This window comes from Fringilla coelebs (assembly GCF_963513975.1).
Source record: "Fringilla coelebs genome assembly, chromosome: 8".
Taxonomy (NCBI): Eukaryota; Metazoa; Chordata; class Aves; order Passeriformes; family Fringillidae; genus Fringilla; species Fringilla coelebs.
The window spans coordinates 23,071,875-23,094,985 of NC_140066.1; the positions used below are offsets into that span (position 1 = coordinate 23,071,875).

At 55.9% G+C, this 23,111-nt stretch overlaps 1 protein-coding gene across 1 annotated transcript in view; it reads left to right on the plus strand.

Annotated features, from left to right (window-relative positions):
* Positions 1-23,111, plus strand: part of SLIT1 (slit guidance ligand 1) — a gene marked incomplete at its 5' end in the record, with an annotated part of 61,972 nt that overhangs the window by 24,657 nt on the left and 14,204 nt on the right. Inside the window, 7 exons of the mRNA XM_084210220.1 lie at positions 20,412-20,483; positions 20,624-20,695; positions 21,106-21,177; positions 21,499-21,662; positions 22,058-22,205; positions 22,713-22,784; positions 23,037-23,108. Of these exons, the coding sequence (XP_084066346.1) occupies positions 20,412-20,483; positions 20,624-20,695; positions 21,106-21,177; positions 21,499-21,662; positions 22,058-22,205; positions 22,713-22,784; positions 23,037-23,108 (672 nt within the window). The remainder of the gene's footprint in view (positions 1-20,411; positions 20,484-20,623; positions 20,696-21,105; positions 21,178-21,498; positions 21,663-22,057; positions 22,206-22,712; positions 22,785-23,036; positions 23,109-23,111) is intronic.

Here is a 23,111-nt window from a genome sequence, read left to right on the forward strand (position 1 = left end):
CCCATTCTCCCCTTGGCTTTGAGCAGCTTCGCTTGGTTTTTTCATCGCTTCTCGATGTGGCGGCTGGGCAGAATTTGTTTAAATTAGCTGCTTGAATGGCAGCGTTTGTGTGTGTTGGTGGGGGGGAGCTCAGACAGCACCAGAATGGATGAGGGGGATTAAAGGTGCCTAATGGGTTCCAGATGGGCATCCTGGACTGGGAAACACCCCCGCAACCCCAGCCCCAGCCAGGGGCCGCTGGTAAGGAGCTTGGGGCTGGGAGCCGGGATGCTACAGCAGGCAGCTGCCTGGCTCTCCTGCAGCAGGGTGCTGCTCCGAGCATGTGCCAGTGGCAGTGGGCAGTGCCCTGAGGCTCCCCAGGGGCTGTGACTGCCCAGCCCTGCTGGGGTGAGCAGGCAGATGCACCACAGGAAGCACCTTCCCTGGCTGGCCTGGAGCATGGGGTGCAGCAGATTCTACTCCTGCTGCAAGGATCTGGCAATGTGGGGCTGGGGACAACCACTATGTATGTGATTCCAGCTTTCAGAGGTGCCTCAGCTCAGTCATTAGCTGACACTGGGGTCCATGCGGGCAGCACACTGGTGCAACAGTTTCTGCTCTGCAGTCTTGGTTGCAATAAGGAATGATAATATTTAGTCTTTGTTGCCCTCCCCCTGGACTCTAGAGGAGCTTGGGACGAGCGCTCGTGCAGTTCAACATCCCCACCACTGCAAATGTCAGCATATTTTTTCGTATTTACAGATGGAAAACTGAGTCACAGAGACAGGAACTAAATTGCCTGTGTGGCCCTGCCAGCTGCATTTCTCAGATCTGTAGGGGTTAGAGATGTGGTGACAGCCCTGCCTATCTTTCCAAGGGCTGTGCCTCCCACCAATGGCCAGATTTCTCCTCCAGAGCAGCTACATGGTGCCAGGGCTGTGTGTTTGCAGCCTGTCTGGTAGCAGAGCCTTGATTGGAAGCATGTCAGTCCCAAATGAGATGAAGAGTGTGGAAGTGAAGGGCTGCTGGGGTTTGGTGTCACTGGCAGGGACCTCAAGGTCATTGCTTTTGAGTTTTATTAATGGCTGAGAGCAGGAGGAGGATATAAGCTGTGAGACAGTCATCTGCTGGGAATATCACCTGTACTGTAGGTCAGCAAATCATTTTGTGGGAGATTTTAACTTTTTAGGGGGGAGCAGGGCTACAGAAGTGGGCAGGTTTAATGGAAGTGAACATCACACAGAACTTTTTGCTACTGAAAGCTGGCAAAGCCCTGGTCCTGGTGGGAATGAGCCCACTCACCCTGAAATAGTTTTTTGTGAAGGCAGTGGTTTGCTCTGGTGTGTCCAGCTGCATCCAAGCAGATGGCTGAGCCAGAGAATGAGGCAAGGCTCAGGAGGGAGACCCACAGCCCCACTCCCCATCCAGGAGGGAGGTGGCAGAGGAGGGCCCTGGCTGGGTGTCACAGGGACACACAGGGTAGTTGGGAAGTGCTGGCTGACCTCCATCACCTGCTGACCCTCAACCAACGCTCTGCTGGCCAGCCCTCCCAGCTCATCCTTGGCCCCACATTCCCCCACCCGGCTCTTGTTTCCTTCCACAAATATTGAGAAAATAAACAGCACAGCCAAAAGGGGACATCCCTGCATCCCTCCACACACAGCTGCCTCCCCAGGGAGCCACACAGGTGGTGACCCTGCATTCCTCAGTCTGAGGGTTAACTGAGAGAAAGCAAATATTGGCTTCTCCTGGGGCTGCTCCAGCCTGTGCCTGTAGTTAGGGCTGCCTCTTGCCTAAGGAAAGGGACTCGTGGTGCAGGCAGGTCCCCATCTCTGGCAGGGGTGGTTGCACAAACATGTCTCTTCACCCAGGTAGCTTGAATTCCCCATTGTGGCCTTGAGCCTGTTCCTTAGGACAGGATCTTCCTATCCCACATCCTCCTTGACTCTCTTCATCCTGGTCTCGTCTCTTAGCAACTCCCCTGCCCAGGACCTGGGCTGTGTGGGGAGGGATGTGACACTTTCTATGCATCAGTCACTTTGTCACCTCCGGAATGAGTGTGAGGTCGTTAACCCTGGAGCACCGTGAGTGAGTGACGATGGAGCATCCCTGCCATGCCTCCCCCCGCCCCGGTGGCAGCCGCTGCTCTGCCTCCAGCTTGACACCGATCTCTGCTACAATAACGATACGGGTGGCAATCAGGGAGGAATTAAAGGATAATTAATGCCAATCCACATGGAAAATTGCTCTCGTCAAACAAACCTGATATCATTTTTTTGATGAGCTGACAAATTGGGTTGATAAGTAGCGACTGTGCTGACATGATATACCGAGACTTCTGCAAGTCATTTTGCTCTTGCCTGGAGGATATTGCCATGAAAACATTAATATTCTGCAAAAGCCTGTGGAGCATTTCTGACAGCGTTTTTCACTGGTAGAAATCCCTGGGGGAATTGCAGTGGTCACCTCTCTGGCAGGGTGCAGTGGGGGTCTGATGGTGGTGAACTAATGTGGTGAACTAATGCTCACCATCTCTGCAAAGCTGCGGTGGTCTTGGAATCTCTGGTGGCGCTACTGACTTTTGCCAATCAGCTCCCAATATCCTGGTCTCTCGCTGCCTCCTCTTTCTGCCTTGCACCAGCTGAGGGTGAGCTGAGCGGCGTGGGTGATGCAGCTTGGGAAGAAACCACCTGCACAGTGAGAGAACTCAGTCTGGGAGGACACGTGAGCCAGCGGTGAAAGGAGCGGGGCTGGTGCTGCGGGCGGGATGCCGGTCTAGCGGGGATGCTCCGCTTGAAACACCTGCACTGGGAAACAGCCTCATGCAAGGTCATGCAGCTGGGGAAAAAGAAATGTAGGTCACAGCTACGAGACGGGGAGCAGTGTCTGGGGATGTGGTTACACTGAAAAGGACTTAGCAGCCATCGTGTAAGCCTGCTCTGGGATGTGGGCTTCCAGCTTGGGCAGTGATGGATGCACGGAGTAGCTCTGGGTTCTGGGGAGTTGCCAGTTTGGGGGGCAGGAGGGAGGCCTCTGCTGAGCACAGTTTATGCTTCAGGGCCCACAGTTTAGAGAGATGTTGGGAAATTAGAAAGTGCTCAGAGAGGAAGTGCAGGATAATTGGAGGTCTGGAAAATCTGCCTTCCAGTGAAAAGAATTAAAAAGCTCAGTCTATTTAGTGTATGCAAGAGAAGGCTAGGAGAGAAATTTATCTCCATCTCTGCATACCTGCATGGGGAAAAGCCTGATTATAGGGACACTATTAATTACAAAAAAAAAAAAAAAAAAGAAAAAAAAAAGAAAAAAAAAAGAAAGAAAAATAAAAGAGAAAAAGCATAAAATTATTCAATAGCTGGGGGCTGAAACTAGAGAAATTCAGACTAGAATTAAATTTGTCTTTTTCACGACAGAGAGCAATTAACCATTGAACACTCAGCTGGGAAGAGGTGAATTGAATGTCCTTTGAAGTTGCAAAGGAGACTGTACTTCTTTTCCCAGTGGTGAAAACTGGAAGTGTCAGTTGGAGCAGAAATCCCTGGGAGGGCTCTGGGTCTGGGCTGAGTGCTCAGAGGTGTCCCAGTGATAAAGTGTCCCCTTCTGGGTGATGGATGACACCCCATCTGCTCTCCCTCTCTGGGTACTGGGGACATAAGTCCAGTGCCTCCAACACAGGCCAGGTCCTTAATTGCTCTCAAAGCCCCCAAGCATCCCCCTCTGTGAGGCTGGCAGAGCAAAGCTGGCTGCAGAGGCTCTTCTCAATCTGGGATGATGTGAGTTGATGTCTGAACAGGAACGTCTGTGGGCAGGGATGGGGCTGCCACAGCTGGGGGCTGCTGGAGGGGGTTCCAGGCTGGCCCTGCTGCTCTCAGCCAGGCTGGGGAGATCTACTGGCGCCGGTCTTCCCACGCTCTCCCAAGGGGATGCTCAGCCATGGCCTTCCCGACCTCTGCGCTGCAGTCCTGTCTGAGCATCTTAGGCAGAAATATATTTTATTAGCACTGTAAAAGGGAAAGACAGCCTTGCTTTAATTTTATGAGCTCTAGAATACCTTGCCTTGTGAGGTGCTGGCTGAACTTTCTGGGGACTTTGGCTTGGAGTTCACAGGGCAAATGGCAGTGGTGGCTGAAGCTGTTCTCTCTTCCCTGCGCTCCTCCTTTGTCCATCACAACTGTTCCTCCTGTGCCCCCACCTCCACAGAGCCAGAAAGGACCTGTTCCTCTCCCGTTCCCATCCATTTGCAGAGAGATGCCAGCAGTGACTGTGACAGCAAGGCCAAAAGAGAGTGCTCCTGGATTATCCCAGCGTGGGATTTTTCTGTCTGTCAGTGCCCAAAATTGTGCCTGGAACAATAAGAATGTGAAACTGTAGAATAAGAATGTAGAAACTGTAGGGCTGTAGATGAGGCCATAGCTCTGGGGAAGTTACACTGTGGCTGCATATTTGGGGACACTTACAGAGTGGGGGAATGCTGTGGGGTGCTGTTGGTGCCCCCATAAGCAGGGCACTTGCAGCCTGCCAACCCCTGATCCTCCGGTTGTAGAACTGTCTTTACATCCTCTGGGAATCTTTGTGCTCCTGTCCTTGCCGCCTGCCACTGCAGGGCCTGGGTTTTGTGCCTTTGCTTCTTTTTCTTCCCTTTATTTTCCAGCCTCTTTCACAAAGACACCTATTCTCCCCTCACCGTGCCCTGGGGATTTACACAGAAAGCTCACCCTCAACATGGCAAAAGAAAGGCCCGGGCGGCCGGGAGAGGAAGCTCACACAAAATGTGGTGTGTGGCTCTTTGTGTCCCCTTTGTAATTCCTCTGCACAATGAACTGCCCTGGCCACCCACCAGCCCCGGGCTACCCCAGGTGCCTCATCCCTCATGCCTCTCGATATGGCAGCGGGCAGAGATGGGGATGCTCCTCGACGAGCGTCCGAGAGCACAGCCTTTGTGCTCAGAAAAGGGGAAATTTGGGCAGGATGGAGATGGCCATGTTCCTGCAGCAGCAAAAAGCACCTTGCATCCCCGCTAGCCCCCAGGCAGAGCGCTGGGGGTCCCTCCGGCAGAGCCCTTCCACCAGCCCCGCTCTGACGGCTTTTAACATGCTAATGACCCTCTCAAGGGCAGGAGCAGCTCTGTGTAAAACCCATGTTCAGCCCTCGGTCATGGACATTTGCTCGGAGACACAGTGTTAAATATTTATCCTCCCCGCCTTCCCCCCAGCTCCGCAGGCATTAACAATAGCAATTGCAACCGGCCCCTTCCCCCTCGCCGGGAACATGTGGCTCCCGGACCATGACAGCGAACGTTATCGTTTGTACCTGTGAATTATTGATAAGGTGTAAGATAGTTCTTGCGGTGAAAAAATAATGAGAGGGAGAGGCTGCAGCCTGGCAGGGCGGGCGCTGCTTCAACCCCTCTTCTCGAGGGGCAGAACGGGAGGTGGGCTCCGTTCCTGCTGCGCCCATCCACCAGCTGACCCGGCCGGCCCTCAGCAGCGTGTGGCCAGCGCCCGGCTGCCGTCCTGCCTGGTGACTGCTCTCGGCTTGGGTCTGGCTGGCGCCTGTCCCCTCCTGGCCGCCCGCCGCCTTCCCCGGGGGAGGTGGGCAGCTGCCCGCCCTGCCCGGCCCGGCCCGCGCTGCCGGCGCCCCCCGTGAGCCGGGCCGGCCGCTCCGGCAGCTGCCTGCGGCTCCTGGGGCTGCGCGGGCCGGCCCCGCTGCTCGCCCCGCCGCGGGAAGGGGCCGGCACCGCCCGGCCCGGCAGACGCTGTGGCTCCAAGGAGCAGCTGGGAGAGCCTTTCAGCTGGCCAGGCGGAGGGGCTCCGGAGGTCTCCAGGGGCTGAAGGACAGAGAATGGTCCTTGGCCTGTGGCTTTATGGCCACCGATATGCTGTCCCTGTGCCCCAATCTGTCCCTGGAAAATCAGGGATGATGCTGCTGAGTCCCCGGAAAGCAGGTGGCAGTCCTGAAAAGGGGTCAGGTTTAGGGCTGTCGTTTGGTTGGAAGGTGAATGCAGAGTGTCCATCCCCTTAGCTGTGTCCCAGAGAGCCCCCGTCTCTGCCAGTTGGGGCAACTCTGTGCTCCAGCTCTGCTTTGCAAGCCTCTGGGATGCCATGTGGGAAGGTGCAGATGGCTCTGGGGGATCTTGTCATGGTGGCGTGGGCAGTCTGATTAAAATGGTTCAAATCCCAGCTTTGATATACTTAGACCCTCAATGCTGCTGCTGTGTTTTGCAGGGAGAGCACAAGCAGGAGAGTCCAGGCATTAGATTTGGGCCAATGTGGGGCTGCACATCTGTGTCCCTGGGCCTGGTGGTGGAGAACCAGGGTCTTCCTCTCTGCCTCACCTCCCCAGACTGCTCTTTAGGTTGTGTGCATAAGGAAGTATTGCTGGGAGAGGAGCACTGAATGGTCTTTCCACCAGCCTCAGAAGATGGGCTGGACTCCTGGAGGGGCCGTGTCGTGTCCCCCTCTGCTGCTCCCTGTGGTGCTGCTTTTCCAGGTGTGCTGACACAGGAGCGGGCAGAAAATAGCAAAGGCTCTGAAGTGAGAATTAAGGAGTGATTAAGAGAGCATGTGTGTGTGCAGTGTGTCTGCATGCTGGAGGGAATGTGGACGTGGTGCAGTGGGCCACGGGTTGCAGTGTGTGCTGCAGGGTATGGACACAGCAGGCAGTGCAGCAGAGCGTGTGGAGAGCCCCCAGCCCGAGGGTGCTGCAGCGTCAGGCAGTGTCACCCTGGTACAAGCTGCAGCATGGGAGCTGTAACAAGGAAGGGGTTGAGTACAGCTCTCATCTCACTGCAGCAGAGCATCCCTGAGCAGGTGATTGATGCCAGCATTAAAGGGTCTGGGAATGTGAGCCCTTGTCTCCCCGCTCACCCCTCCCCTCCCTGACTTGTCTCCAGCTGCGCAGCAAATACAAGCCAGTGAACTTGGGTAGTAACTTTGAAGTGTGAATTTCAAACACACCCTCTGTCCTCATCCCCTCTCCCATGTCTGATGGGATGCACAGGGAGCAGCAGGAACACCAGGCACATTAAACAGACCTGTTCAAAGCCTGGCACTGCAGCTTCCACTTGCAAGTTAAGTTTGCAGGCAATTACCAGGTGGTGTTCCCTGCCTTAGCTCCCAGACTTTTCCTTTGCAAACCGCCTGCTCTCTGCTCTGCTTTTAGGGGAAGAACTTGGCACCAGAGCACACACAAACACCAGAGCACACGGACACTGTGTTGGGCCGGGCTACTGCCTGCAGGTTAAGGTGGGGGATGCTGCAGTCCTCCTGTGCCCCCTCCTGTGGTCCTCATGGCCCCAGCTCAGCGCTGAATTAGGCTCACACCAAGCCAGAGCTGAAGACTGAGGAACAGAAGTTTTCTGTGCAGGAGGCAAAGCAAGACAGCAGCACTTTGGCCCTTACTCATGAGGAGGAGACGAAACCCAGACCTTTTTCCCTCCAGCTGCATTTTGCCTAGAAGGGTGCAGTGGGGCTGGCTCATCCCGTGCTGGATCCCAGGGTGCTGCAGGATGCTCAGGTGCTCAGCCAGAGCTGTGGCTGTGTGTGCAGGGGAAGGATCCAGCCCCTTCCTTGTGCAAGGCAGAGGCGAGACAGCGCATGTAAACTCGACTTCACAAGACATCAAATGTGCTGTGGTCGAATGGAAATTGGCTCCTGGAGCTCCTTTCTTGTGACACAGAGCAGCTCCTGGCTCCTGCTCCCCCCTCAGAGACTGGATGGGCTGATAATATGAGGGAGCGCCTGCTCCCCTTCAAGCCATGGTGCCTGGGATCTCATCTCCAGGCTCACTGACAATTTGCATTAATGTTTGCCTAACTAAGCAGGAGCCCTCTTACATCCTAATCGCCTTTGCTGGGGGGCTCCCATGGCTCATGGGGCAGCAGGACTGGCAGAGGTGTTTCTGGGCTGTCTCCTTTGTGCTTTAGCAATCTCCAACCCTCTGAAAAAAAAAAAAAAATCCTTTGCCAGAAGAGTGGGCCCTTTTCTCAGTTTACTTGAAATGATGTCCCAGATTTCTGTCCATCCAGGTCCCTGCATTGTTCCTGAGCAGGATTTCAGTGTGGGAGCCGGCTAATTTACAGTACTTTACATATGTAATATGTTGTCAGAAATGCTTTCAAATGCCTATAATATTTAATTAGGAGGCAGGTTTCAGCATATTAGGCAGGATAGGGGCTGTGTAATTAGCTATTGATGATTTCATATCCATGAAGTCAATTAAGTAAAAGCTGAAGGCAAGCTCCCATGTATGAATGCACCCCATTTTGGGGCTGTTCTGGAATGCAGCAGGGTTGTGCTGGTTGTCTGGCCTTGGAGCAGCTTGTACCCATCCAGGGCTGCTGCAGGGCTTTCCCCCTCCATGAGAGCTGTTCTGCATGTCAGGAACACCCAGCCCACAGTCCCAGCTGCAGAAAGACATGTCCCACCTCGGTCCCACACACATAGGCCCCATGTCTTGCAGGGCCTGTGACATGCTTGTCTCTCAAACCTGGTATTTCTGGTCTCAAACCTGCTCTGGAATCTGACAAAATATGAATCATCCAAGAGATGTAAGAGCGGGCAGAGTCCTGGGCAGATTAGAGTGTATTTTTAGACAGCACATGTTGGAATGTGACTGTTTCATAGGGAAAAAAAGGAGGTTTTCAGATCTGTGTGCTCTGACCATGCTGGGAGCCCCACTACTGGCTCTGAATTGCATTGCTGGCCTTCCCACAGCAGCATGGGAAGGAGGATAAGGTCAGGCTGTGCTGCACAGCCCCTGCTTGACTCTCCCATCACAGAGGACCACACTGGGAGTCCAAGCCCTGTGTGTCTTCCCATCCACTGCTGGGAGCTCATGGCATGGGCATGCAAACAGGATTGGCACCTCACCCTTCTGCTGGCCCCAGCCAGTAGCCGTGGCTCCTGTTGCACCTGGAGCCAGTCACTGGGGCACTTCCAGGAGCGTGGCTGTCCCTGGGGACATGCTGCCATGTCACACTCATGCCAGTGATGATGACTCATTCCTGCACAGGCTGCCCTGAGATGGCTCCTGCTGCCTCTGGTGGCAGGATCCCAGTCTGTAATGCCCCCACTGAGAGATGGGCACCCACCTCCCTCCAAGGGGGCTGGTTCTGCCCAGCTGCACTGGCCTGGGTCTTTCACCCTCTCTGGGGTTTGCAGCCAGGACACCACTGTTCAGGAGATTTCATTCTCCTTTTTATCCTGGCGGTTGGAAGCCAGGGAGCCGATAATGATGAAGGAGTGTAAATGTCAGCAGGAAACCAGCTTCAATCAGAAGTGTTAAAAATAAACCTGCCAGGCCTGCTCTGGCAGGGGTAATCAGCCTCAGCAGCTCCTCTCCCCAGGTCCTAGAGCACAAGCTGCAGCTGTGCCAGCAGTGCCAGGCCACCTGAGCTGCCGTGCTGGAGGCTTGCTGCAACCTTGGCAGCTCCAGCCCTGGCCAGCACCTCTCCTGGAGCTGTGAGGACCAACCCCCCAAGCTGGCCAGGGTGAAGGGTCCCATCCCCTCTTCCCAGGCAGCATCCTCACTTTCCCCTCTGTGGAGTTCCCCTCTGCAATCCTGGCTGCTCTTGAGCTCAATCAGGCTGTGGCAGGAGGTGTGGACATGCAGGTAACACAGTCCCCAGCTAAGGCACGTCCACAGGGCAGAGTCAGCCATGGGCTCTTGGGGTCACAGAACTGCTGTCCCCACTGTGAGTCAGATGCACTTGGAACAAAGACAGGGGATGTATTGTTAACCCCAAAGATAATTAACCTCAGGGCAGTTTTGAAAAGGGGTGTGGGGCTGCTCCATCACTTGAACTTTAATACAGAAATTGAAGATCTGTGTGAGAAGGTGCCCACAGACTCAGGGCCAGCACTTTTCAGTCTGTGCCTTGTGGTTGGGTGCTGCTGTTGGGGCTTGATACTTCTCCAAGGCTCCACACATGCATGGGTTGGGAAAAGGGAGGAGCCACCCAGATGTGGCTCCAGCAACTCATTTCTGCCTCTCCAAAACAAGGAGGGGCTGTTGATCACAGCACAGGCAGGTCCATGGGTGGGAGCTGCAGCTGTACTCACTACCTGCAGGCAGAGGTGTCCCCAGACCTGTGGTGTGGTTTTGTGCCAGGGGCTCTTCAAAGAGCAGCTCTGTGGAGGGAAGCCTTGAGGGCTGGGATGCAGCTCCCAGTCCCCTGTGGCATGAGAGCCACAGCAGCAACCAGGTTGCTGGTTCTGCTCTTCCAAACCCCCTCTCAAGAGTAATTGTTACTGGGGCAAGGGAAGCCCTAGCTTGGGCCAGCCCTGTGGCAGGGCTTTGCTGCCTGCCTTCCAGCAGTTCTTATCTTGGCTTTGATGTGTGTCACACAGATGGAGTCTCTTTATCTTCCTCTTGGGTTTTCCCTGTATGTCCCTGTGCCTGATTCCCATGCTTGGGTGCTCTTGCAGCCCCACATTCCCTCTGCTGTTTTCCATCTGCCCTTCCTTCTCCTATCCTGGCTGTTTCCTCCTAGCCCTGTGTAAAATCACATCTCTTTTACCAGCTGTTGGGCACGATTTGAGATGTCCCACTGGCTCCCTCCTGGCTGCCTTTCATCCTGCAATGCATCTCCCACTTCTCATCCCACTGCCAGCCTCTCCCAAGAGCTTTCAGGAAGCCCCAGGCTATGAGACAAGAGTTGTACCTGTCTGAGTGCTAGGGCCAAACATGAGGAGTGTGAAGGACGCTTAGTCATGTCAGGGCATCTCGCCAAGTTTTCCAGCTGTCTTGCAAGCTTCAGCCTCAGTTTCAGAACATCCTCCAGGCCACAGGGAGTTTGCCTTAGCTCCTCTTAAAGCTGAGGCCAGTTGCTGTCCCAGGACCTGTAAAGCTGAGGAGCAGCATCACAGATCCACAGCATTGCTTCTTGGCTCACCAAGATCTGGGACAGCCGGGATGCAATTCTCAGCTTGGCTCAGCCTCATTCACACCTCGGAGGAATCCAGGAGGGCTGGCAGGGCTAGCTTCACACTTATTAGCAATTAAAAGCCTCGGAGCCTGGGAGTCAATTAGCTCGGGGCTCTGCAGTGCTGCAAACCCAGGGGATGAGCCTGCTAACCAGAGCTGCAGCCAACTCCCCACAGGGCTCAGGGCTGGCTCACCAGAAGAGCTATTTGCTTTTTCATTTACACCTTGGATGAGTGTTGCAGCATGGAGTTTGGGGTATCTTCTCGGGTGTGAGCTGCCAGGCAGGGAGCACACGCTGCATGCTGCAGGATGTAAGGCTTTGTAGCAGGTAGGGCTGGAGCCTGGCCCTTCTCAGAGCATGGCACAGTCATGCATGGGGTGAGGGGGGATTGACCTTGTCCTCACTGTCACAGAGCTACACGGGAGGGTCTTGCTGTGGCACACTGCTGTCTGCTGGAGGTAGAACCACACTTAGTCTAGCAAATCCTGCACCACCCTCAGCTCACTCTGTCCCAGGCTCTGGAGCTGCTAGGTCCCTCTGATTTGCTGGACATCCTGGAACATGGGGGTCTGTGAGTGCTGAGGTGCTACACTCTGGGCAGCAGTTTCCCTCTGCAGGGTTGGGGGGCCTGGTGTGCAGTCCTGGGGAAAGGGACATCTCTGTGCCTTTTGTTTGCAGCGCGTGGGGAACATGCTTGAAATGAGCTGAGGTATGCAGATGTGAAGCAGGCAGGTACACAGGCTGGAGGGTAGTGTGGTAGCTGGAAAAACATGATTTGGTGGAAGGTTCATGCAGGGATTTCCCACTACTAGAGAGTAAGACAGAAGCAAAAACATGAAAAGAGAGAGGAGAAAAGATTTGCTGAACCTCAGGGCTAAAGGGACTTGGAAGTGATGAGAAGCAGGGATGCAGAAAAGCAGGAGGCTGTGCAGCAATGGGGTCAGTGGCTGGGTACCTTGGTTCCCAGTGGCAGTGGGACACAGAGGCTGCGAGCCAGGCAGGTGCAGTTTTAACATTCAGGGTCCAGCCAGACACTTGCTGGAGAGAACGAGCCCTCCCCCAGCAGACAGTGAGAACCGGGGTAGATGTGTCTGCCACAGAGGAGGTCCTTTTGCAGGAAATGACAGGCTGGCTGCTCCCACAGGTGGGTTGCAGGACACTCCCCTGCTCACCCCGGGCTCTGCCAGACCAAAGGATACTGGACACAGAAGGAGCTGGGGCTCTCTTGAGGTAATTTGGGATGCGGGGGAGCTGATGGCGATGCCTTAGCCTCGTGTTAGCTCCCCTTCCTGCCGATAACGAGGTTGCAGGAACAAAGGGACACTGTGGGGAGGGGGCGGTGACAGGCACGCAGGGTTTGCAGCTTGTTATTTCACTTGTGTTTCCATTAAAGCTGCTGCTTTTAACTTGTTTCAATCTCTGAAGAGGCTCCAGGGTGCATAGCAGATGCTTTATTCCCCCTCCCTTCCTCCCACCCTCCCTCTTTTCCTTGGCCAGCTCCCCTTGTTCCCATAGCATCCCCCTTCCCACAGAGGCCGAGTCCCCAGCTCTGGCGCTGCAGCTCAGCCCACGCAGGAGCCGATCCTTGCTGGGGCTGGACCAGAGCCACTGCCCAGGCACTGCCCTGGCAGAGCTGCTCAGCAAAGCCCGGCTCCTACAAGTACCCTCCCAGCACACATCACCCACTCGCTGGGGACATTGCACTGTCCCCAAGTTCCCTCCCCAATGCCCAAACAAGGGGCTGCTGGTGTTACCCACAGTGCATGGACCCACGTGCCTCAGCATTCCCGGGATGTCCCCTCAGCGCACTGACACCAGGGTGGCACCCTTGGGTGATACCAGCCAGAGTCAATTGCTGGTTCCAGCGGGTCGTGGCATGGTCAGCAGTGTCCCTTTGAAGCCACTGAGGTTTATGCATGCCCTGAAATGTTTTGCTAAATCAACACCACCACGCTGGGGCTGGGAGTCCTCTCACTAACTGTTGCCATGAGCATATGTTGGCTTTTACACATGCTCTGCTCGTCTGTCCAAGCAACAAACCTCTCCAGCTTTAATGTTTTTGGAAGCATCTGCATCTCCTGGGAGGGAAAGAACCAGGGCCAGAGCCTGGGGCCAGCACGGCACTTTGGGAAGCCTGGGGAAGGCAGGGTAGTATGCATGAAGCATTGCTCCCTGCTCTGTTCACTTTTACACTCTACACTGTGTGGACACAGTGGACAGGCAGAATTTGTTGATAGGGCTTGTGTCACTGAGGTCTGAGACACGCAGCACATTGTGGTGTCAAGTTGTGTTCTGCCTTGCTGCAGCAAAGGATTGTTTTGTCCTCATATATAAGGCTTGGCAAGGAGGAGCTCTCTGATGCATTACTTTCACTGGTGCTGAGAAAATAAGAAGAAAAGAAATATTATGAGAAACCTCAGGTGGGATTAGGGTCAGCTCTCCTAAGAGAAGTGATTATTTACTTTTGCTTGAACCACAGTGGATATGACCTGGTGCCAAGACATGCTGAGGATGCTCCCTTTGGGAGGACTGTCCCATGGCCTGGAATCGTATCAGCCACCATGGGTGGTGTGTGAGCAGGCGATGGTGTGGGTACACAGCCCTTGCACAGGGAAAGGGACACTCAGGGCCAGGCAGCCTGGGTGATTCAGAGCATAGGGACCCTGTATCTTGCAGGTGGAGACATGAGCCCAGGTTTCCAGCAGGAATGGGCTAGAGATATGCATGTAAGGGCATACAGAGGCCAAACTCCTCATCTCACTGAGGAGCAATGAGAACACAGGGCAGGAGAGGTCAGTGGTGGCTTTCAGGCTGGTGTGGTGACTAGAAGGATGGCTGGTTGTCTTAATCTCCAGGACTCCTGTAGGGATACCACCCTGCCTTTGCTCAGTGCCACAGAGATGTCTCCTGCACTGGATTTGGTTGCTGCCAGCGTCCTTGTCCCCTCTGTCTGTGCTGTCCCTGCTCTATGTACCCTTTCCCAGTGCCCATCAAGGCTGTGTGTGTCAGGAGGGAGTTTCTGTGGCTGCAGGTTGCAGTCTCCCCCAGCTCGCTGCGGGCTGTGGCAACCAGAGCTAGGAGGATAATGAGATCTTAATAGTCCAATTATATCCCATCGATTTACTCAGCACGTAATTGTTGGCGGCTGGGGCTGCCTGATGAGCCGCTCCACTCCGGCTGCCAGCGGGGAGGGCTGTGCCACCCCGCCCAGCCTGGGATGCTCCTCACAGCAACCAGCTGTTCCCCCTTGAACTCCTGTAGAAGCAGCGCCTCCCTTCTCCACTTCCAGCTCACTGTCCCCCTCTTCCAGGAGAGGGCAGTGACAAGAGTGACAGGCAGAGAGAGTGGAGCTGGGAGCCTGGTACCCTGCCCTGGCTGGGCATTCCAGCATTGCCCTGACCCCAGGCTGATGTCCCCCGTACTGCCCTGGGGAGCAGAGGGGTTGTGCATCTCTGCCTGCCACTAAAAAACAGGCTGACAGAAGCGACTCCTGGTGGGTGGCAGTCCCTGCCAGCAGAGCAGTGGTGGAGCCATTGTCCCCACAGCTTGCACTAGGCAGGGTGGTGCTACCAGAGATGCACCCAGCTGGTCTCCTGGCAGCAGGAGTCAGCTCCTGAGCACCCACCTGCAGGTGTTCTTGCCACAGTAAGGCTTGGCAGGTGCATCTCTGCATTTGGCTTCTATTAATTTTCCTTTTGAGCTGGCTGTGGCTGAGAGATGCATGGACTTCTAATTTGGAGGGTTCACTCTTAGCTGTGATTTGAAGCTTGCCTTTGTGATTGTGTCAGTCATCCCTTGTTCTAGCATCGTAAAAAGCAGTAAATAATGCTCCTTTCCCCCCTTACCATGCTGCTTTGTGCCCTGTCCCATTCCCTCCCATTTCCCCTTCTGCCCCCGGCAAAGTGCCTTTTCTAGAAACCCCACCTTGTTTCTCCTGAGTGGCAGGGGCTCACGCTGAGCCCACCACGCAACACTTCGGCTTGTTTGTAACCATGCCCCAGCAGCATCTGCCATCCCACCTTGTCGGGTGCAAACGCCCCCAGCCCCAGGGCTAGGGTTGCAGCGGGTGGCAGGCAGCAACAGGCAGTGTCAGGTAGCACACAGGCTGTGGTCTTGGGGACAGTGGAGTGAGATGAGCTGGGGGCAGTGGGAGATCTGTTCATCTCCCTTGGCCAGGATGGAGTGGTGCCAGCAGCTGTGCCAGTGGAGCGCATTAAAAATCAAACAGTGTGACATAATGCTGGGGGCACGCCACAGCAACCTGAACCTGAGACAGGGCTGTGGGCTCCTGCTCAAACTGGCACTGGGGACTGGGGCAGGTGACACAGTGTACAAAATTCTGCCTTGTTGCCCTGGCATCCTGCTAATGCAGAGGAGGGGGGGCTGCTCCCCATCTCCAGCAAGCAGCTCCCTGAGGGACACCCCTTCTTGGGCACTGGGCCTTTGAAGCACTGGGGACTTGTGTGCATCACCTCAAGTGGATTGTGGACATGTGGGTGACACTTCCCATAGGGCTGCAGGTGCTGATGCTGGCACAAGCAGTGGGTGCAGCAGCTCCTGCCCTGGAGGGGCAACAAGGAGCTCAGAACCCTTGGGAGACTCTGGGCTGTTCCTACTAATGCAAGTGCTGATTAGTCTATTGATTTTTTGTAATGCAGGAGTCTTACTGTCCCTTCAGCTCACCCCTTGTCACCTGTCAGGCAGTGAAGGTGGTGGTGTGAACAGCTGTCAGCCCTGTCTCTGCTCATCCCTCTGCCCTGGACAGGCTGTGCTGGGACAGACAGCATGTGCGGGGTGAGCTGAGACACACCGGGTTGCTTAATAGCTGCTGGTGCCACAGTCCTTGCTGGGGAAATGCCGTTTGTGCTCTGGCACAGCTGCCTCTGGCACAGCACCACTGAGGTGAGGCTGGGATCCAGGGAGCACTTGTCCCAGCATGAAACACAGTGCTCTGCAGAGCTGGTGGCTTTGGTTGCCTTGTCTGCTCGAGGCTTGGTGGATGGTTTCTGTGGCTGAGCTGGTGCCTGCAGTGAGTGGTGTCAGCACTGGTGGAGCGGAGCTGCTGCAGCAGCGCCTGGCGTGTGAGCCAGGGGCATGCAGTGTCGTGCATTTTCATTGTGGGAGCTGTGGGCTGACAGAGGCTGAAGCCCTCATTATGAGTTTTCAGCATGGATGCTGGGGAGGAAACAAGGTGAAGAGAGGAGCAGCCCCCTGCACTTCACCTGCCTGGAGCTGGCACTGGTCGTGGGCATGCTGGCACTGCCAGGGTGGAAAGTCACTCACCTGGCACAGCGTGCCCCACAGCCCTCGCCGTTGTGCCTGGGACATGACACGGGCTGCAGCCTTGGCCCGGACAAGGTGCCCGCGTGGCTGCTGACACCGGGCAGGCTGGACCTGTGCACCGCCAGCGGAGCCAGCGCAGCGGCGCTGCCAAGCCGGGCCGCCTGGGAGGGCAGCGCCTTGCCGGAGGCTGCCAGGCCGCCCCGGCGCTCTTGGCAGCGGGGGGCTCGGCGGACGCGGGGCCAGCGCCGCTGGGAAGCAATTACCTCCCCGCTGCGTCCAGCCCTAATCCCCTCACACGGCGCGCAAGGAGCCGGCTCGCCAAACAAGGCTCAATCAGGTTAAAGTGTGAAGTCAGGATTAGCCAAAAGAATGAGAGCGTGGTAATAGCTCCGGCCTCCTTGCCCGGCCGCCGCAGCCCCGCTGCGGCCCCCTCCCTCTCGCCCGCCCTCCGGCCCAGCGGGCTCTTGCCGGGGAGATTAAGGCTGCCGGGGTTTGTTTGCCTGAGTGGGCTCCCCACTGGGAAGCCATGTCGAACAGTTTTGCTCGGGCGCCCCGCTAAGCGCCGGGCAGGGCGTCGCGCTGGGGGGTTGGCTCCCGCCGCCGAGGCCCTGCCAGCCCCGCGGGGCCGCGTCCGCGCCTGGCTCCTCGCCGAGGCTCCCCGGGAACCGGGGCGGTGCCACGGGGCTGTGGCTGCCAGGAGAGGCAGTGCCGGGACACCTCCTGCCTCGCTGCGGGTACCGCGCCGACAGCCGTCACACACACACTGGGGCAGAGCAGCCGGGTGTAAGATGTGAGCAGGGGAAGCTCCTGACATCGTGATCCCTGACCACCGGCATCCCTCTCACTGCCCTGCCAGGGAGGACTTGTGTGCATATAGTCTGGCCATGAGGCTTTTGGGAGACTTGGAAGAAAAGTGGGTGCCTGCCTTCTTGCCATCACACAGCTGTGGGTTGGAGCTGGCTGCTGCTGTTGTACAGGCATCTGCTGGGTCAGAAATCCATGTGGGAGGTGAGCGTGGTGACAGAGGTGTCCTCCATCACCTCCTCGCCCCCTGTTATACTTTCCCTTTGCGCCCCTGGGACTACCAGAGCCCTCTGTACCTTGTGCTGTGCAAGGACAAGCACTGTGAATGGGCTGGCTGTTTGGTAAATGCCTGGATTCAACAGCCAGGAACTCTTAAAGTTGGAGCTTTAGAACAATACCTGGAAGTGAAACCAGAAGAGGCAGTGAGGGTGACTCTGACAACTCCCCCTCCTCTGCCTTTGCCCATCCGTCAGCTGGTCCCCAGTGGGGCTGTCAGACCTGCCAATGCCCGTGGTCACCACTGCAAGCTGGCACTCCACATGCCATGGCAGTGACGCTCTTGTATTCAGCAGGGCATGAGGTGGCACTGATGCAGCCGCCGTGGGTGCTTGAGTGGCACGGTAGAGCGAGGAGAAGCCGTGCCATCTGCTGTTTCTTCTGCGCCAAAGTGTAAAGCAAACATAGCTGGGAGCTATGAAACACCAGGAGGGAAGGGGCCGTGCCTTGTTCCAACGCCGGGCCGAGGATTCCACAGGCGAAGCATGTGTTTGTCCTGGTGTTGTCAGCTGTGTAATTGTGCAATGTAATGTAAGCCCGGTGCCGGGGCCTTGCTGAAACCCTCGCATCCAGCGTCTGTCCCTCTTGGCTTTGGTACCCCCCCAAGGCAGCACTTCATCGGTGACTGTCACAAAAAGCTGTGAAGGGGAGAAGCCTCGCAAAGTCAGTTGCAACCTTCTAGCAGCATTTCCCTCGCAAGCTGCAAATGAGCAGCTTGGAGACAGACGCTTGGGTTTGCTCCCTGGGCGCACTGGGACTCCCATGTGCTCCAAGCAGAGAAATGGGAGCGAGCTTTCCATGGGGGAACCAAACAGATCACAGACAGGACCTGCCTGGGCGGGCAGCGCCAGAGCTGGGAGAGGGGTGCAGAGCAGTGAAGCGTGCTGCTCACCTCTGTGAGGGTTTAATGCTGGAGGACAGGCAGCTGCCAAGAAGGAAAGCAGTGTACTGAGTGCTTTGCTAGAAAGAGTGATGAACTGCACCTGCAGGTTCATAGAATCATAGTGTGGTTTGGTTGGAAGAGAACTTAAAGATCATCTAGTTCAAACCCTTGGCCATGGGCAGGGATGGCACCCACTGGATAAGGTTGTTCAGTGCCCCATCCAGCCTAGCCTTGAACACTTCCAGGGATGGGGTATCCACAAGTTCTTTGGACAACCTGTTCCAGTGTCTCGCTATCCTCACAGTAAAGAATTTCATCCTTACATCTAATTTTAAACTCTGCTCGTTTGGTTTAAAACTGTTCCCCCGACAGTCTGCCCATGTTAAAAAGTTGCTATCTCTTCCTAAGAGTTTTCTAAAGGATTCCTTGTGGGAGCTAAAAGAGAAAAGAGGAATTGGTGCAATGCTGTCTTTTTCTGAAAGGTCAGTGCAATTCCTGGAGGTCCCCAGGCTCATCACGTCCCCAGCAAAGCATGAGGAGAAGAAGTTTGTATTTGAAGGAGTGCTGGGCAATTGTAGGCTGCTGCAAGTGTCTGGTCCTTTCCCTTTGGAGAGGGTGAGGAAACCCTGATCCCTCGTGGGCGGCTCGGGCGGAGTTCTGGGAATAGCCGGCACAATCAGGGCAGGCAGCGCAGGCATTGCGAGCAGCAGGGCAGCCTGGCAGTGCCGCCACGTGGGTTGCTGCGAAACTGCGCCTGCTGCTCGCAGAGGAGCTGGGCTTGTCCTTCTCCAGAAGCCTGGGCAGTTCCTGGGGCGGCGTCTCCCTTCCAGTGCCCCGGCAATGATGCTTTGCCAGCCGGGTTTGGTTTCCCAGGAATGACCCAGAGTGATGCACGAACTGTGCAGGGAGCAGGGGCCGGTGCATCACACTGGACTGTATAGCATCTCCTTGGTGGTCAGGCATCCCACTGGAGGGCTAGGCAAACCCACTGTCCTTTTGTTTTCCTTTTCCTCATGCAGCTGTGCAAGTAATGCTGGTGCTTCCCTCTGGGAACATTTTCTCATTCTGTTAGTGAACTTTCAGCTGGGGTGAAGTCCCAGTTTGGAGACCTCCTGGTGTTTTGCAAGCAGCTAGTGTCCATTTGTTGACCCACTTTTTGGAGGAAATGAGGGCATGGGGAGGAATGTGGGTGCTGTGCCTCCCTCCTGACCCTGTCCAGCTGTGGGGTATCAATAGCAAACAGGCTTTGTTATGTTGAAGCAGAGCTAGTGAGCACTATGTGTGAAGTGCTGACATCTATGGACACCCTAAACCACCTCTTGGGCTGGGATGGGGGTGTCTGTGTGGCCTGTGTAATTCTGGGGACATTTAATCTGTGCAGGATACCCCGGTCCTCTTCCTCACTCATCCATGGATTTGCATATGGAAAATGCTATGTTGTGCCTCAGTTTACCTCTGCCAGGAAGGAGATGGGAACTTGACCTCCTGCCCCAGGGGTGGCTGGAGCAGGACTGTGCTGGCACCCCAGGATGGGAGCAGGCAATGCAGTTGCCAGCCAAGTTTGGAGGAGCTGCTGACTATTAAGGTGGAAGAGGGAATGGCTGTTTGGGAGCCATGGAGAATAAATAAAACAATCAGGTCTTCCCACAGCTGAGCCAATCTACCTAGACCCTGGTTGCAGTGAAATTTGTAGTCTTCATAGTCTTTAAAAGCCAGCCCAGGCATGATAGGGGATCTGACCTGCTGCCAGCCCTGCAACACAGAGCCCTTGCTGGCTTGGCATGCCCTGTCATTACAGAGCAGGTGATTTCACAGACAGTACCCTGCAGTGATGAAGTAAATAATGACCCGATTATTTGTGCCCTCTGAAGTGCAGGTCAGGCTCCATGGGAATGCCTCCTGGAGCCACTAAGTGTAATTACCAGTTAATCAGCAGGGACCTGTAATTATAGCAGTCAGAGAGCATTTAAGTATGGAGGGTTTTCCCGGAGCTGTGCCAGTCAGCTGTGCTTGCCAGAGCCAGGGACTGCAGTGCCCAGGGAGTCCCAGTCACTTTGAGCCACCATGGATGGAGCCAGACTTGCCTCAGAACAGCCAGCAGAACAGTGGTCAGCCAAGGACCTGAAGCCAAATTAGATTATCAGAGTCCCCGAGGGATCACTGAGTGCCGGGGCGTGCCCCTGCCTGTGGATGCCCTGCTCCCACGGGACATCACACTTTGCAGGCACTGCCCATTTGCCTTCCTGCCTTTTTCTTCTGCAGGGACCTGAGTGAGAACTTCATCCAGGCCATCCCCAGGAAAGCATTCCGTGGGGCCACCGACCTCAAGAACCTGTGAGTCCTGGCAGTGTTGGGCATGAGGGAGTTTGGGGTCAGGTCCAGTGGCAGCAGGTAGCAGAAGTGATCAGGAGCACTGATTGCTCTCTGCCTGGGCTGTCCAAACAATTCTCCCTTTTTTCCCCTTTCTCCTGCAGGCAATTGGACAAGAATCAGATCAGCTGCATCGAGGATGGGGCTTTCCGTGCCCTGCGGGGGCTAGAGGTCCTGTAAGTGACTGGGGACAAGGCTGGAGCCTCCAGTCCGTAACCCCATGCAGGATGAGGGTGTCCTTGAGTGTCCCCCCTCACTGAGGTGCTGCAGGGACATCCCCAGCATGCCATTTCTCCCTGGGCATGAGCAGGGGCTGACCAGGGTTCTGGTACAACTGCTGCAGAGCTGTGCTCCAGGGCTTGATCCTGCCCCTGAGCGCCACTTGGGTGCCACTGGCTGTGGAGAGGAGAAGCCTGGAAAGGACAGCAAGTCCTGCTGGGGGTTCCCAGCCTGTAGTTCTCCATCCAGTCACCCTGTGCTAGGTTGCTCCCAGGGATTAGTGCTACCTAGACCATCTCATGAGTCTACTTAGAGCCTGTATGTCCTGACCTTTTTTGCCTGTTTGCCCTTCTTTGTCTTCCTGCAGGACCCTGAATAACAACAATATCACTTCAATTCCTGTGTCCAGCTTCAACCACATGCCCAAGTTGCGGACGTTGTGAGTGCCAGGGCAGTGGTGGTGGTGGGAGTGGCCTCCTAGGCTAGAGTGGGATGTCCCCAGCTCTGCTGCTGGTGGCCCAATAGTGCTGGGACAGCACCATGGTGAGGGAATGGAGGGGACACCTCTGCAGAGCATCCCCAAGTAGTGCCAAGTAAGGTGGCCTTGGCAACTGTCACAGATGCTCTTCAGCCCCTCTGTATCTCCCTCTGAATCCCCCCAGCCTTTGGGATGAGCCAGGCTGGGGCATTCAGAGGGCAGAGGGGTGGGCAGAAGCTGTGCTGTAGCTGCTGACTGCTCCATCCATCCATCTGCCTGCAGCCGCCTGCATTCCAACCATCTCTTCTGCGACTGCCACCTGGCCTGGCTCTCACAGTGGCTGCGCCAGCGCCCCACCATCGGGCTCTTCACCCAGTGTGCTGCTCCCGCCCAGCTTCGCGGCCTCAACGTGGCTGAGATCCAAAAGAACGAGTTCAGCTGCTCCGGTGAGGGGGCAGAGGAGGTGGTGGGTGCCAGGGCAGGGACATGGGCCAGGGGGGCAAAGCTCGTGCCACCAATGCAGCCCATCTTCACTTCCTGCCATGTGCCCCAGCTCAGAGCCTCAGAACCCATGCTGTGGGTTCATCTCAAGTCAGCACAGTCCTTGGTGTGGGGACAGTATGGGGACAATGCTACCCTATCAATGTGTCAGTACATCAGTCTGTGCCTTTGGAGCTTTTGCAGGGGGTTGGGGTGCACCAGGATCTTATGCACCCACTCAGGGATGCCATGAACTGTCCCTGTATGCTGAGCTGTCACCAGGGTCCCTTCTTCAGGCTGCTGCTACATACTGGCCTGGCTCAGCTCTTTGCAATTCCAATGCTGGCTGCTTCCCTGGCAGGACAAACGGACTCAGCTCATGCCCAGCTCTGCAGCTTGTCCTCCGGCTCCTGCCCAGCCATGTGCACTTGTAGCAATGGCATTGTGGACTGCCGGGGCAAGGGGCTGACGGCCATCCCCGCCAACCTGCCTGAGACCATGACAGAGATGTGAGTATGGACCCACACCATCACCACCGGGCTCTGGGTGGCTCAAGGCACTGGGAACACAGGAGCAAGCCCTGCAGCTCAGCCACCCCATAGGGCAGCAGGCCCTCCTTGCCCTTCTCTCACTCTGCCCAGATTTAGCCCTGGATTTAGCTGCATTAAAAATGTAAATAGAGAAATAATCTCCTTAGAGGAATCCAATTATGCTGCAGAGCCCCTGCTGGGACAGTGCACAAAGCATGTGGGAGGCAGCAGGCACCCCCAAACCCGAGAAGCTGGGGAGGAGAGGTGTTTCCTCCACCCCAGCCACCATGGTTCCCCCACCCATGGCACCTATCCCTGATGGAGAAAGCCCCAGCCACAGGATGCAAGTTGTCTCTGGGCAGAATATTTCCACTCTTGTGGGGTAACTTACTGCAACCTTAGGGGTCCTGCAGGCCCAGCTCTGTCAGTGGGGTTCTGGGGTTTGGCAGGCCCTAGAGCCCTCATCTCTCCCTATTCTCTTTGCAGACGCCTGGAACTCAACGGCATCAAATCCATCCCCCCAGGAGCTTTCTCACCCTACAAGAAGCTGCGGAGGATGTAAGTGTGCAGCCTCTGTCAGCTCACCCTGAACCCCAACACCCTTCACCCTACTACCCACTGCTGAGAGCTGGCCGACATGGGGCTCCTGCTGTGACATGCGTACCCTGTACGGCAGCACTGGGAGGGGGTCTTGGATAACCCCAGCTCTGTATATTGGGTCTTGGGGGTGGTCCCCTGGAACTAGCAGAAGGATGAGGACATGGGACAAGAGAAGAGGGGACCAGGCCACATTCTCCCTTTGGGTTTCAGAGACCTGAGCAACAACCAGATCTCAGAGATCGCCCCTGACGCCTTCCAGGGGCTGCGCTCACTGAACTCCCTGTA